Source organism: Dermacentor andersoni, chromosome 7 (assembly GCF_023375885.2).
Source record: "Dermacentor andersoni chromosome 7, qqDerAnde1_hic_scaffold, whole genome shotgun sequence".
In the NCBI taxonomy this organism is placed as follows: Eukaryota; Metazoa; Arthropoda; class Arachnida; order Ixodida; family Ixodidae; genus Dermacentor; species Dermacentor andersoni.
The window spans coordinates 177,820,809-177,835,075 of NC_092820.1; the positions used below are offsets into that span (position 1 = coordinate 177,820,809).

Here is a 14,267-nt window from a genome sequence, read left to right on the forward strand (position 1 = left end):
GTCGCAACAAAATAGCAACAAGCTCACCTTGGACCACGGCTTCTTCGCCTTGCCGGCCACGCATTCTGTCGATTGCGTTGCCAGCTCGGCTAGGGACGAACGGAGCTAACAACTTTCTTCTCCGTAGTACCTAGGCGAAGAGAAATCTCAAGGACCGAAAGTCCCCACATTTCTCTCTTGCGACTACTGCTCCTCGCGCATGCGCAGAAAGAACAAACAAATCCAATTATAATGTGCTCATGTGCGACGATAGACAGATGGATGGATGTTATGAGCGTCCCCTTTGGAACCGGGCGGTGGGTGGCGTCACCAAGCTCTTGCTATTATACTGCCTAATGTCCTACCTAGGTTAAACAATAAAAAAGAGAAAAGACATACTATGAACTACCCCACCCAAATTTTCTGATCCCCTATTTCGAACTGTGCCTTTGTACGTCTCCGTTTTTGTCGTTTCCCTACTTCCACCAATCCGCAGGCATACCACAGCGCAGCAGTGCCAGATTTCCCTCTAGGTAATATAGTGAGAAACTATGTGCGCGCGCAATCGGTCTCATTGTTGAATATACCGCGAAGCCTGCCTTCGCCCCAATCCAGTTCGCTCGCAGCGCGCTCGCACAATTTTTCCACACGCAGCGGTGCGCGGCGCCTCAGCGGGAGAGCCATCTGACCAATGTCTAGTACATGTAGTACCTAGTACACTCTACTACAGTGTATATATACCTCTAAGATTTAGTCATACATAGTCATACTACAAGTATCAGATATAAATACTAGCATAAAATGAAAGCTTCTATTACTATTATATTGAATTTAAATTTGTTAAAGAATTTCGGTTATTCTTTTATTTTGCTTATTCTACACCAGGTGGCAGCACGACGCAAAAGCGGTTTTCGGCGTTGTCTGCTATATTTCGTCTGCAGCTGCTCTACATGGGGTCGTTCTGTTAGACCGAGCCGCTTTCGCATCGCACTGCCGAACACTGTCTCAAGCTTGGTAAGCACTGCTTTACATATTTCATATTGTCCCCAAATTTTCCTTAGTAGACGATACGCAGCACCAGTAAACGGGCATGCACCAAATGAGGCCGCCGGCATTCCTAAGATCCGGGAGACGAGCACCCGGATATGCGTGTGTTGCTTTCGAAGCGCGAAAGGAGAACAAAGGAAATGAGTGGCGTTGACTTGAACCGGCGATGCTTTCGCATCGAGTATATTGCACAACATCAGTGAGCTTCTCTTTTTCTCTCGTCTGTACATGTGTGTGTCCTTTGTAGAGCTGCCGTAATTTTATATCTTGCAGTTTTCTCTTTTATGGCCGCGATACATGCTTCAGAGACACTCGGTCAGCTTCGGGTCAATCTAAACCGAATTGTTCCTGTTGGAAAGAAAGATATTGCTGCAAAAGAATAAGGAACAGTGAGAAAGATACAGGTCGCGGCCAGATACAGGTTGCGTAGGGTTGCAGGATCACCCCCCCCCCCCCCCCCCCACGCCATCTCCTCGACTGATAGCAAAGACGGCCTTTTGCGCGCGGTTTGCGTAGAGAACCAGGAAGGTAAACACTGTACCGCGGTGGCCTTGAAATTTGATTGATAACAAAGATGGTTCCACCTTTCCTTCATTCCTCGTTCTCTCTGTTTGGGGGAGAGCGGTACCTCTCCAAGCGACCTCCACGTTGTGGCGCTGCGATCGCTCTCCATTTGCTTGATCGGCGTCTGTTTCGTCCGATTGCGGGGGAAACTTCCCAAAATCAGAGATACATTGAAATAAAGAAATTCTTGCCAGCACTGCACTGCTGGCCGAGTGCGGCGAAGCGGTCCGAGATACGTGGGCCTGGGAACGGGTCGGCCGCTGCCAGATTCCAATGGTGGCTTTGTCAAAGGTGCAGTAGTTTCGACGGCGACATTTTATTGGCCGCCATTCAGTATAGCCGCTTGTTTCTTTATTCTCCATAGCAGTAACAATCCAGTGGTTAGCTACTGAGAATGCGGCTCGAATAACCGTGAAAACAGACAATACTTGATGCATATATAGTAAAGATTAGAGGGTGAGTAATCATGGGGGTGGTGGTGGTGGTAACAACTTTATTAACAATCCGGCAAATTCGTGGCCTGGGCCTAGGCCGCCCCCGAGGAGGTCCGGAGATCCTGTCTCCTCGCCGCCTCACGGGCTTGCTGGATGGCCCATAGTTGATTTTCGAGGTTTGAGCTGCGCAACGCGGCCGTCCATCGCGCCGCAGCTTCATCTGGGGAAACTGCATTTTCTTCGCATATAACGTCTGTCTTTTTTTCTTTTTCTTCGTTATAGCCCTTGTTTCCCGTGACATTCAGAGGCATCAAGTTGGGCTAGGTTTTCTCTGGAATAATGTACCTGTAGTGACTGTTCGTTTTTCGTTAGCTGTTGTTCAACTGCCTATCCGTACCCGAGCAGATGTCCGTAACCTTGAACTGCATGAAACTTGAATCTTTCGGTTTTCTTGCCGTGAATAATCGTGATCCATTGTTGCTGGTATAGCTGGCTTTTTTTAAGGAATGCCTTCTATGTTGTTGTTTCGTTTTACGAGGCTTGTGCTGCAAAGTGTCCCCAGCGACCGTGCGCGGTGCCGTCTGGCTTCCGGAAGAATCGGGCGGGTGCAGTCGTACGGTGACTTTTGAACTTAGCCGGCGACGTACCTTGCAATGCAAAAGAGCTGCCGCTATTTAAGGCGCACGCCTTCGCAGGCAAGCTTCGCTAGAGCGGCGAAAGACGCGAGCATGTTGCGAGCCTCAGTTTGACCAGAGCGTGCCATTCAATCACTGTATTCGCTACTTTGCTGGGCCGCTGGAAACAGCGCAATCAGCTTTGCCCAATCGGCTCGCTTTATTTCTTGGACCGGAACACCCCTGCGCTAAAAGGCGGCGGATTATGGGTGGCGTTGGTTGGGTTTCTTGTCAGAAGGGCGTCTTTAACGAGCTGAGCACAGCGTCGCAAGTTGCGGTAGTCGCATTGATTCTCGCCGGTGTCCATTTATTTATTTATGTTTACGTGTACTTTAGCCGCACCAGGAGCGCCAACTTGACCATCAAGTGGGTCCTCTGGGAGGTATGTGCTTGATGCCAGGTGGAAATAGAAACGGCACACCGACCTGGTAATTAACACTGGCAAGCCCAATAATTGTCAAATTTCGTACATATAAGGACAAACAGAAAGTTTTGTTGGCGGCGAAGAAATTGAAAGGTAGAAGAATTTCAATTTCTGAAGATTTTTCTGAACTGCTACAAAAGAAAAATGCTTCTTGAATATGCGAAGGAACACCAGACTGAGGCGGATGGAGGGTGACGTACTACCTGCGTAAAGTGAAGTGACGAATCCGTGGCTGCAAGGTTGCGCGAGTCGTTCGACGAGAGATCGTCGTCAGAAGCCTCCGAAACAAAACAGAATTGAGATGAGTTTAAACCACCTGCCATTTCGGGCACTGAATCGTGGTTAGATGGTAACGGTATGGATGGTGATTTCTTCCCTAGTAACTACATTAGTTATAGAAAAGACAGACACTGTCACGGGGATGGTGTGTTTATTGTTTGTTGTGGATCAAAAAATACAGTCGCAGATGTTAAGCAAGTCAGATGATTCTACTGAGGCTGTCTGGATGCAACTTCCTTTGAAACATGGAAAATCGCCGGGGGTCTGTTCCTTTTACAGGCCTCCTGGCAGTAAGGTACATGTTTTAACTAAGCTAGTGGAAGATGTAGAAGTGAGAAATTATGACTCCTTAGTGATCGGTGGTGATTTCAATTTACCCGAAAACAATACCTAATGTATCTAGAGCGTCGGCAAGGGAATTAATGAAATTATGCAACTCACTTTGCGCTATCGCAGTTGGTATGCCAACCTACGCATGGAAGTACTGTGTTAGACTTACTTTTTACTAATTCGCCTGGAGATACGGAACCTGTGCTAATTTTTCCAGGCACCGTAACGCTGTGCAAACTGAAATTGGAGAAGGTCGCTACAATGGCGCACGTAGACAGCTACCGAAAGGCTCAAGCCAGTGAAATTTCTTTGGCACTTGACTCGTATTTGAAACCTTGTCGCTGAACGTAGACGAAGTGTGGCGCGACCTGTTCGTCCCGTCCCGGATGATGGCGGCGCGAGGCATCACGTGGCCGCGCACACGGCGCCGGGGAGAAGTACGTGCGCTCGAACACGACGGGTCTCTTCGTGATAGAAGTCAGAATGCTTTAGCTCCTTCTTCAGTTCTGTCTTTTCTGCGCCCGCAACTCCAATATTTCACTACGAGCGGAGGGGGAACTGATGAATGACGTCGTCTTCGACAGATTCGACTGCAACTCGAGCGTTTGAGTGCCGCTAGTGCCAGCGGTCCCGATGACTTGCCGAACTTTCCGCCTGTGCAGGCCCGTTGTCTAAATACCTGTACGTGCTCTTTACTCAGCCCTCGACATGCGGAATATTGCCTGCAGACTGGAAAATTGCCAATGCATGTTGTTCCTATTCCGAAGTCAGGACCACGAAAATATGTGTTTAATTATCGGCCGGTGTCCTTGACTAGAGTACTTTGCAAGATATTTGAGCATGTGCTTTTTAGCAACATCATGAGCCACTTAAATTTGTTTTCCTTATTGATCCCTCAGCAACACGGATTTCGAAGTGGTTTTTCTTGTATTACCTTACAGAATTAACGCATGACTTAACATCCACCCTTGACAAAGGGGTTGTGTAAATTGCATCTCTTTAGATTTAAGGAAGGCTTTCGATGTAGTTCCCCACTCTCTGCTGCTTGAAAAAATGTCGTGGAACAACATAAATAATACGGTTGTTGAATGGATAAAAGAACACTTAAATTGTAGGACACAACGCGTAGTCGTTGGCGGTAAACGGTCGCATGGTGTTGATGTGTCATCGGGGGTGCCTCAAGGTTCGGTTTTGGGTCCGTTATTGCTTTTGTTATACATGAATGACATTGCCATTGGCATATCAGCTTTTATCCGATTGTTTGTGTATGACGGCGTTTTGTATCGGGTTATGAAAGGTCCCGAGACATGGTTGCAGAGTGGTGTGGGGCATGGGTATAAATCTTGATAAAACTGTGCAGATGTGCTTCACGAGACAAAGGTCATCGCACGTATACACGTATAGCATTAACGGGACAAATCTTGCATCCGTGTGTGAACCTTGGTGTGTACGTGACCCCTCAACTACCGTCACGTTAGCCATATAATTGCTGAGGCCTGTAGAGTCCTTGGTATGTTACGTAGAAATGCGAAATGCTTTCCTTTAGAAACAAGGAACTTACTTTATAAGACTCACATAAGGCCAATACAGGAATATGCTTGTACCACTTGGGAACCCTGGACTGTGACAAACATAATGCATCTAGAAAGAGTACAACGTTTAGCAGCCCGTTTCGGGGTTCAAAATTATACTTGTTATTTTAGCGCATCCTAAACAAAGGAAAACTTGGGCTGGAATACACTTCAAAGCCGTAGAAAAACATTCAGATTAAAATTTTTTCACAATATATATCATTCTAAAACCGGCTTCAATCGTGATAGCTACATAAAGGCACCAGAGTACACTTCTGCAAGGCGCGATCACCCACTTAAGATTAAAGATGTAGAACAGAGCTTTTTAAGACGTCTTAGACGGTCAGCGAATGGTACAGGTTGCCGCGTGATGTTGTGATTCCTTTGCTTCAGCCGCGTGATTTGCATTTACTTTCTCTACTTTGTGCTCCAGAACCGCTTTGTTTCGCTTCGCGCATGTACGATTATGCTCTGCTTATCTTTTTTTTTGAGTCAGCGATTTGCCCTGAACTGTAATTGTTCTCTTCATGTATTCTAGTATATTAACTGCTTTTGTTTGTCAATGATATATGTACTTCCCCCTCACCCACTGTAATGATAAACTTGCGCTGTGGTTACTGTGATAAATAAATAAATAAATAAATAAATAAATAAATAAATAAATAAATAAATAAAAGACATAAACAAGGATTGGTTAACTTCTTTTTGGTGTATCACAGACCCTCGTTGCTTTTCTAACATTCTCGCAGGCGCTCCAGGTTTGGTGCCAGTGTTGCTTGGCTGTTTGAGCATCACGTGACAATGAAGTCGCCCTCAGCGAGAGCCGCAGCGCTGTGCTGCTGCGCATGCGTGTTCTACCTCGGTCCCGCTGCAGCGGCGCTGTTCCAGAAACGTAACGTATGCTCGAAAGTGGCGAGTTGGTTCGTTGTCCTCAATGCACGCAACGTGCGCGAAAGCGACGCCGCCTCTTGTAGCTCTTTGTGCGCCCGCAGGCAACACACGATCGAGAGGTCACCATGTCTCTCTTAATTAAAATAAAGGAAAGCGCATGCAGCTAGGTGGAGGCTGCTGGAGAGAGCATTTTTCTGTTTTCCATATACCTATAATGTCTAGGAATTTTCTTACCTATAATGTAAACGTTTATGCTACTTAAAGAGACCCTGAAACAATTTTGACGATTTTCCACAAACGTATTTACTCGTTAGGGTAGGTCCTTCTCATCATTAATTGACGCACTTAAGCGCTCCGCGTAAAGCGTGAAAAAAGAGGGTTAACCGAGGGGCCCGATTTTTATTAGTCATATCATAAGAAGCCAACAAACACTGACACCAAGGACAACATAGGGGAAATTACTTGTGTTTAATGAACGAAATAAAGAAACGATAAATTAATGGAAATGAAAGTGGATGAAAAAAAAAAAAACAGAAACGATCCCACAGCCTTCGCATTTCGCGTGCGATGCTCTACCAATTGAGCTACCGCGGCGCCGTTTCCCTATCCACTTTCCTGGATATTTATGTTTCCTAGTAGAACCCTGGCAGTGTTATGCAGCGCCAACGCTCACAGACGTTGGTAGCGGATGTGGAACATCCTTTCTACCGCAGGCGTCACGAGAACGTGATCTTTATGGGTGAAGGCAACCGATCAATAAACCCATAGCGTTTCCTACAAAACTTTTGTAGGAAACTATGAATAAACCCTCACATGCTACCTGAAGGCATCAGTGTTGCCGGATTCGAGACCCTCGTTATGTAATAAACGAGAAGAAAGGGGGTTAATCGAGGGGCCCGATATGTATTAGTTTTCAGGTACTACCTCCTTAAGGTAGCGTGTGTGGGTTTATTGACCGGTTGCCTTCACCCAAAAAGATCACGTTCTCGTGACGTCTGCGGCAGAAAGGATGTTGCACATCCGAGGCCAAGGTCTGCGAGTGGGGGCGCTGGCTAACACTCCCAGGGTTCTACTAGGAAATATAAGTACCCAAGAAAGTGGATGGGGAAACGGCGCCGCGGTAGCTCAATTGGTAGAGCATCGCACGCAAAATGCGAAGGTTGTGGGACCGTTCACCACCTGCGGCAAGTTGTTTTTTCATCCACTTTCATTTCCATTAAATTATCGTTTCTTTATTTCGTTTATTAAACACAAGTAATTTCCCCTATGTTGTCCTTGGTGTCAGTGTTTGTTGGCTTCTTATGATACTGTGTAAAACGTTTAATTTATAAATGTGCATAGCTACCGATCGGAGTGGCGCCGCCCCTTGAGTTTTCAGCCGCCCCCTCCCAATTGGTGTTAGCGCGCGCGCGTCGAGACCGGCCGTGACTGTAAGTGTCCACCTAGTGGACACGTCCATTTCGTCTGCTGCTGATGTTCTGATTGGCTGGGCTCGAGTACACGTCAGAAGGAGACATGCGCTCCCAGCCAATCAGCCCTTCAGCAGCATGCAGACGAAATGGACATGTCCACTAGGTGGACATTTACGAAATGACCCACCCCCCGCCCCAGGTCGCGTCATCGATAATTGCTCCAACTTTATGGTGAGCAAATGTTCGTAATAGTTGGAATGTTAGTTAATGTGTTTCTATAAAAAGAAAGTAACAGAAAGCGAATGCACAACAATTTATCACTGCACTTCTGGCACACAGCGAGCGCTGCAATGTTGGTCTCGAACTTTCTTACGATTGAAGCATGATTGTTCAAAGTGTAACAATTACACAGATTCTATGACTTGCTTGTAGATTCGCCAGTACAATTCCAGTGCGCTGGTCCGCCTGTCCAGCAATTTCCTACTGAAGGGAAACCTGCAAATAAAAACACCGCTCCGTATGTAGAAAAATGCTCTACTGTGACGCCTCTCAAACGATTGTGATGCATCACAAGAGCTGTCTGCTAGCGTGATGTTCTGAACAAGAAGATACATTCGTTGACTTACATGTGAAGGTTGAAGGCCCCTCGCCTTCGCTCAGGGGGTCCGCGAGCCGCTACCAGCACGACAGAGGACCAGTGGCGGAAAGAACAAAAACCGCTGTAATTTACGATATAATGAAACACTCAAACAATTACCGCAGCCTCGCGGCCAAAGAAGCAAAGAAGCAAGCAGAAAAAGAAGCAAAGCAGCAAAAAGCAGCAAAAGCAAAGAAGCAAGCAGCAAAACAGCGAGGCAACAAAATATACAAGCCAAAGAGAGCGACGAAAGAACGGCCGTTACAAACCATCAACCAACACAATCTTTCAGTCGATAACAGAATGCGTAAAGCGCAGAAAGCAAGCAAGCACCGAACCAGGCGTGCAGACACAGTTCCCAAAGCGAACAAGAAGAGCACTCTTTCCGCGGACACAATGCAAAAACGCTTTTCCCCCTGCTCTGCAGCACGCTCGGAAAGAAACCTAGACGGGCCACGCCCCACCAGCGCCTCCCCAGGCCCGCGCCCCGAAAACAAAGCCACGAGTGATCGGGCAGCCGCCTTCCCGGCATTCCCCGCGCGAGTTCTCACGATAGGCCATCGGTGCGCATGCTCCATGCGACGAGAGCCGTTGTGGCGCGCGTTTCAAAGGCTTCTCCCGTGCGCGCTGCAGAGAGGGCCCAAGGGCCCGACAAGGTATATATGCCAGAGCACTTCGGGGCTTAGATGGCACATAAGGCACGAATGTGCCATAGCGTCCGATGTCGACGCGCGATCGCATGTCAAACCTAAACTGTACGAAACTACGACGCATCCAAAAAACAGATTCGAAACCGAAATTCGCGTCATCCTGTATTGCATGAATGCGTACATCGGGATTTACATAAGTCACGGACTTAGTGATCGCTTTCTGTAAACTTCATATTAACGCACCACCTTCATAAAGCCATCAGGTATGCGTTTTTAAATGATAAAGCATAAGGTGACCTGTACTCCTTTTCAGCGCTTTCAATAATAACTGCGCTGGCCACATTGACCAGTAGCAACAGGGCGGCGTTCTAGAGGTTTCCACTTTTCCGGCCCAGCTTTTCCTCTAGAGTGGTTCTACTAACTCTATGGGGACTGGTACCCCAAACGTCAACGTTGCCATAGCAACCCCGCTCCTGAAGACCTCGCTGCTGCTCTGAAAAGCGCGATACGTTGTTTTTTTTTTTTTTCCCCTTTTTTTTTTGCCGGTGTCTTTCTCGCAGCAGTCTGTTCGCGAGATATGCTGACTTCGGAGTGTGATATGTAAGCTTGAATGTTGTGCTTAGTGTCTCTGAGTGTGAGTCAGCAACAGAGGCACTCAAGTAATCACGGCACGAGTCTTCGTCGTCAACGTGCCACGGAAAATCACAGGAGCGCGTCTAAAGTTGTTACAGAAGTTTCCCAGCTTTGTTCGGACTCGCGTCGGCAGCACGCAGTTCCGGCGACTGGTAGCAAAGCAAGTTCAAAGCTCGCGTCTATCTGCTCCGGCGAGCTGATTGCAGGCGCAAAGGGAGATGGTACACCAGCATGGCCGCATTTCCAGCTTCAAAAACGTGACGTCAGGGCCTCCCCTATTTCGTTTCTTTCCTCCATGGGGTAAACACAAAAACGCAAGCGGACTGGGCTTCTTACGGTAGAACCGACGCAGTCGCGAAACGAGTGAATAACAGCCTTGCCACTCTTCGCTCGCAGTTCCCATACAACTACCTGGGGGGTGGGGGGTGGGGGGAAAGGCAAGGAAACGGTGGATAAGCTTAAGTTCAAGGTACGGTACGGTTAGTTTCTGCTATTTCTGAAAAACCATGAAAATATGTCTAGCGGACAACTTAAGCAGGGTGTACTGAAGCAGAGCAGCGTTAATTAAAGCGCAGGGTCTAGGCGACACAACGGAAGCGGTCGCACGTCGAATCAACACTTCTGCGCCCGCCGCGATAGCTTTGCGGCTATGGCATTGCCAGAAGTCGTGGCTTTGATCCCTTCCGCGGCAGCCGCATTTCGACGAGGGCAAAATAGAAAACGCACGTGCACTTAGATTTTGGGACACGCTAAAAAACATCACGGTGTCAAAATTAATCCGGAGCGGCTTGCCTCATAATCGAAGTGTGGTTTTGGCACGTGCAGCCCCATTATCAAATTCAATTTTAATGCTTCTGCCACGATGCGATGTGCAGAAATGACAATACTCAACCCTCTCAGAGGTTATGAAATGTGGCGCACAACAACGCTTCAAGCAAACAACTCTCCCATTGTGTTTTGTGTACTACGCAGACAAACAGCAGTGGTGCAAGCAAGGTAACGTTTAACGTCAACTCACCACTCTCGTGTTGACAAAACGTTGAAGAAATTAAACATTCGCCGTCAACATCGCCGCTAATTATCGTCAACCAAAGCAAACAGCACAGACAGTTTCGCTTACATCGATTCCCACAGTGCGTGAGGTCAGGCACGTACCCAGGAGGGGGGGGGGGGGTGCAAAATTAAGCGGCATACCTCTGCCCCCCTCCTCCACGCCCGTGCCACCACTCCTCACACACATTCCTAAAGCGCCGCCAAATCAATCTTGAGACTTGACAGGTATTCGGCGGTCAACATTTTGCTGTCTTTCTTATTTTTTATTTTATTTATCAATACTGTAGGTCTTCTGCAGACCCATACAGGGAGCGGGCTTACATCACCATAGGCATGTAATAAGATACAACAAGTTCCCAAACAACAGGAACAGACAACAGGAAAGCATGAGGTAGATCAGAACACTTTTCAACAAGTGCATTAATATTATATTACCTACATGGTTACGCTTCGCGTACACGAAAACGGAAAATTTAGCATTATGCATCGCATGCTATACATGAGAAGAATGTACACACGAAAATAATACAACATTACAAGATACTTTCTGGCATTTTACAACAGGAAAAGTAGTTATACAGGGTCCATTAGCTGCTCCACTAGAGAACATCATCATCATCATCATCATCAGCCTGATTACGCCCACTGCAGGGCAAAGGCCTCTCCCATACTTCTCCAACTACCCCGGTCATGTACTAATTGTGGCCATGTTGACCCTCCAAACTTCCTAATCTCATCTGCCCACCTAACTTTCTGTCGCCCCCTGCTACGCTTTCCTTCCCTCGGAATCCAGTCCGTAACCCTTAATGACCATCGGTTATCTTCCCTCCTCATTACATGTCCTGCCCATGCCCATTTCTTTTTCTTGATTTCAACTAAGATGTCATTAACGCGCGTTTGTTCCCTCACCCAATCTGCTCTTTTCTTATCCCTTAACGTTACACCTATCATTTTTCTTTCCATAGCTCCATAGAACAAAACTGATCTAAATTTGGATTATTTACAGCTTCGCTTGGTAGCGCATTCCAAGCGTTCACAGCGCGAGGGAAGTCTTGAACGTATTGCAATGCGTATTAAATGGCCGGACGCACTTATCGTGGTCTGTCCTACTCGACCGACGGCCAGCCGGATGAATATCTTTTCCGATTTCGATGCGTCCGTTAAAGAGGAGATAAAAAAACTTCACAGATGCAACATGACGCCGGCAGGAAAGAGTTGCCAAATGCGCTTGATTGCGCATGTCCGTTACACTGTCGTGCCAAGAATACTTTGAATAGATAAACCTAAGAGCCCTATTCTGTAATCTTTCAAGTTTATCGCGAAGGTACTTTTGATGAGGGTCCCACACTATGCTTCCGTATTCTAAAATAGGTCGGACCAGAGTTTTATAGGCAGTTAATTTTACGGCCTGAGGTGCTTTACTCAGTCTTCTGCGTAGAGACCCTAATTGCTTGAATGCCTTGGCGCATGTATCGGTGATGTGCTTATCCCATTTTAAGTCTTGCGAGAATGTGACACCCAAGTATTTTACTTTGTCGACTTGTGTAACATTCAAGCCTTTAAGATTGTACGTAAATGATAAAGGTCGTTTTTTCTTGGTTAGGCTGATGAGCGCTGTTTTAGAGATATTTATTTCCATCCCCCACGTATTGCACCATTGGGCAATGTTTTGCAAAGAAGAATTAAGCTTTAATTGGTCGTCAGTACTACGAATTGCAGTATAAATGACACAATCATCTGCGAAAAGCCGCAATGCTACACCTGGTTCTGCACAAGAAGAGATGTCATTAACGTATATAAGAAACAATGTTGGCCCTAAAACAGACCCTTGGGGTACACCGGACAAAACACTTAGGCAGTCAGAATTTACATTGTTTAAACTTACATAGTGGGTACGATTTGTAAGGTCAGCCGAAATCCATCCTATTACTTTGCTATTAATGCCAATCGATTCAAGCTTGGCTATTAATTTAGAATGAGGTACGCGATCGAATGCTTTCGCAAAGTCGATGAGTATTGCGTCAGCTTGAAGTTTAGAATCAATTATGCCAGCGAAGTCATGAGTTATTTCCGCAAGTTGCGTTACCGTGGACAGCCCTCTACGGAAGCCGTGCTGTTTAGGGTACAGTATATTCTTAGACTCTAGGTAGTCCATGATGGCTTTGTTGAGGATATGCTCCATCAATTTGCAACAAGTAGTTAGTGATGTGGGTCGATACGTTTCCACAGAAAGTTTGTTACCACTTTTATGAATTGGGGTTATTCTAGCGCGAAGCCAGTCTGTCGGAACTGCACCATTTTTCAGTGAAAGCGTAAATATTTTATGCAAAAAGGGGGTAAGTTGTTCTGCATAACGCTTCAGAAACGCATTTGGGATTTTATCTGGGCCCGGGGATTTTTTAACATCTAGTTGTAGAAGCATGTTCAAGATACCTCGTTCGGTTATCTCGATTTCCGGCATAGCCGAGTCACGTTGAACAAGCGGTACTTGGACTGGGCATGCTCTGGTGAATACGGACTGGAAAAAAGAATTGAACTATTGTGTGCGTATTTTCAGTAATGATGCTGTTGATTTCCATCTTACGGATTGGACTGTCCGGCTTAGCAAGGTAACGGCAAAATTTTTTCGGTTGCTTTGTCATGAAATCTGTTAAAGTGTGTGAAAAAAAAGTTATTTCTTGCTTGCCGCGTAACAAGCTTTTAAATTCGTGGTAATATTTAGTTATTACTGTTGGATCGCATTTACGCTTCCGGATTCTTTTCAGCCTCCGTTTCATATGAATAATTTCTCGCGTTATCCAAGGATTTCTTCGCCTTGTCCTCTTACGTTTCATAGGAATATAAGTTTTTTCACAGTGAAAAATTGCCGCTTTAAATTTTAGCCATAAGTTCTCGACATCATCGGGAGGTTCAGCGTAAAAATCGTCTAAGTTAATTTCCAGGTAATCAATAATGCTTTCATCGTTTGCTCTACAATAATCTTTAATAAATATATGGGAATTTTCAGTGTTACTTTTTGCCAGGCTAAGATTAGGAAAATGAATTAGAATCAATTTATGGTCAGATATTCCATCTTCCACCTTGTGCCTACTGTGCAGGAAATCAAAGCAAGGTCTAAAATATTAGAAACAAGCCCTTGGACGCGTGTCGGTTGCGTTACGCGTTGGGATGGCATCAAAAAGTCGTTCGCAGCTGTTCCCTATTGCTGGCGGTCAGGTTGTCCCAGTCAATTCCTGCCAAGTTGAAGTCGCCAGCAAGTACTAGCTTCGTCCGATCATGCATTTTCTCGAGGAGGTAGTTGTGTAATTCCGTAAGGTAAGTTTCAGGTGCCCCAGGCTGTATGTATACTCCACCTATTAGTAGAGGTGTGCTTTGAAATGTGACTGTGCACCAAAGACTCGTGGTTAGGTATACCTTGTTCCTCTTGTAAACCTTAGACCATTCTTTATAGCGATGGCCACTCCGCCTCCACGGCTATCACGATCTCTGCGAATTAGGCTATAGTCTTCTGGAATTATTTCGGAGTCGTGGATAGAGGGATGAAGCCACGTCTCTGTAATCGCTAAAACGTCAGGCTCGTAAGCCAATAAAATTTCCTATAGTTTATCTGTTCTGTTCACTATGCTTCAAGCGTTGAAACACAATAAAAAAACGACGGTGTTCTTTCTTGGCATCATGCATTTGAACTA

General features: G+C 46.2%; 1 protein-coding gene and 1 long non-coding RNA gene across 2 annotated transcripts in view; one reads left to right on the forward strand and one right to left on the reverse strand.

Annotated features, from left to right (window-relative positions):
• Window positions 1–921: 921 nt before the first annotated feature.
• Window positions 922–14,267, forward strand: part of LOC126533280 (uncharacterized) — a 33,598-nt gene continuing 20,252 nt past the window's right edge. The window contains exons 1-2 of the mRNA XM_055071652.2: window positions 922–993; window positions 6,052–6,194. Coding sequence (XP_054927627.1) covers window positions 6,104–6,194 — 91 coding nt within the window. The 5' untranslated portion in view covers window positions 922–993; window positions 6,052–6,103. The remainder of the gene's footprint in view (window positions 994–6,051; window positions 6,195–14,267) is intronic.
• Window positions 7,904–8,751, reverse strand: LOC129385265 (uncharacterized). Its single transcript, XR_008612829.1, has 2 exons — window positions 8,232–8,751; window positions 7,904–8,100 (listed from the first exon to the last, which is right to left on the reverse strand). It is a non-coding gene; the product is annotated as an uncharacterized lncRNA (long non-coding RNA).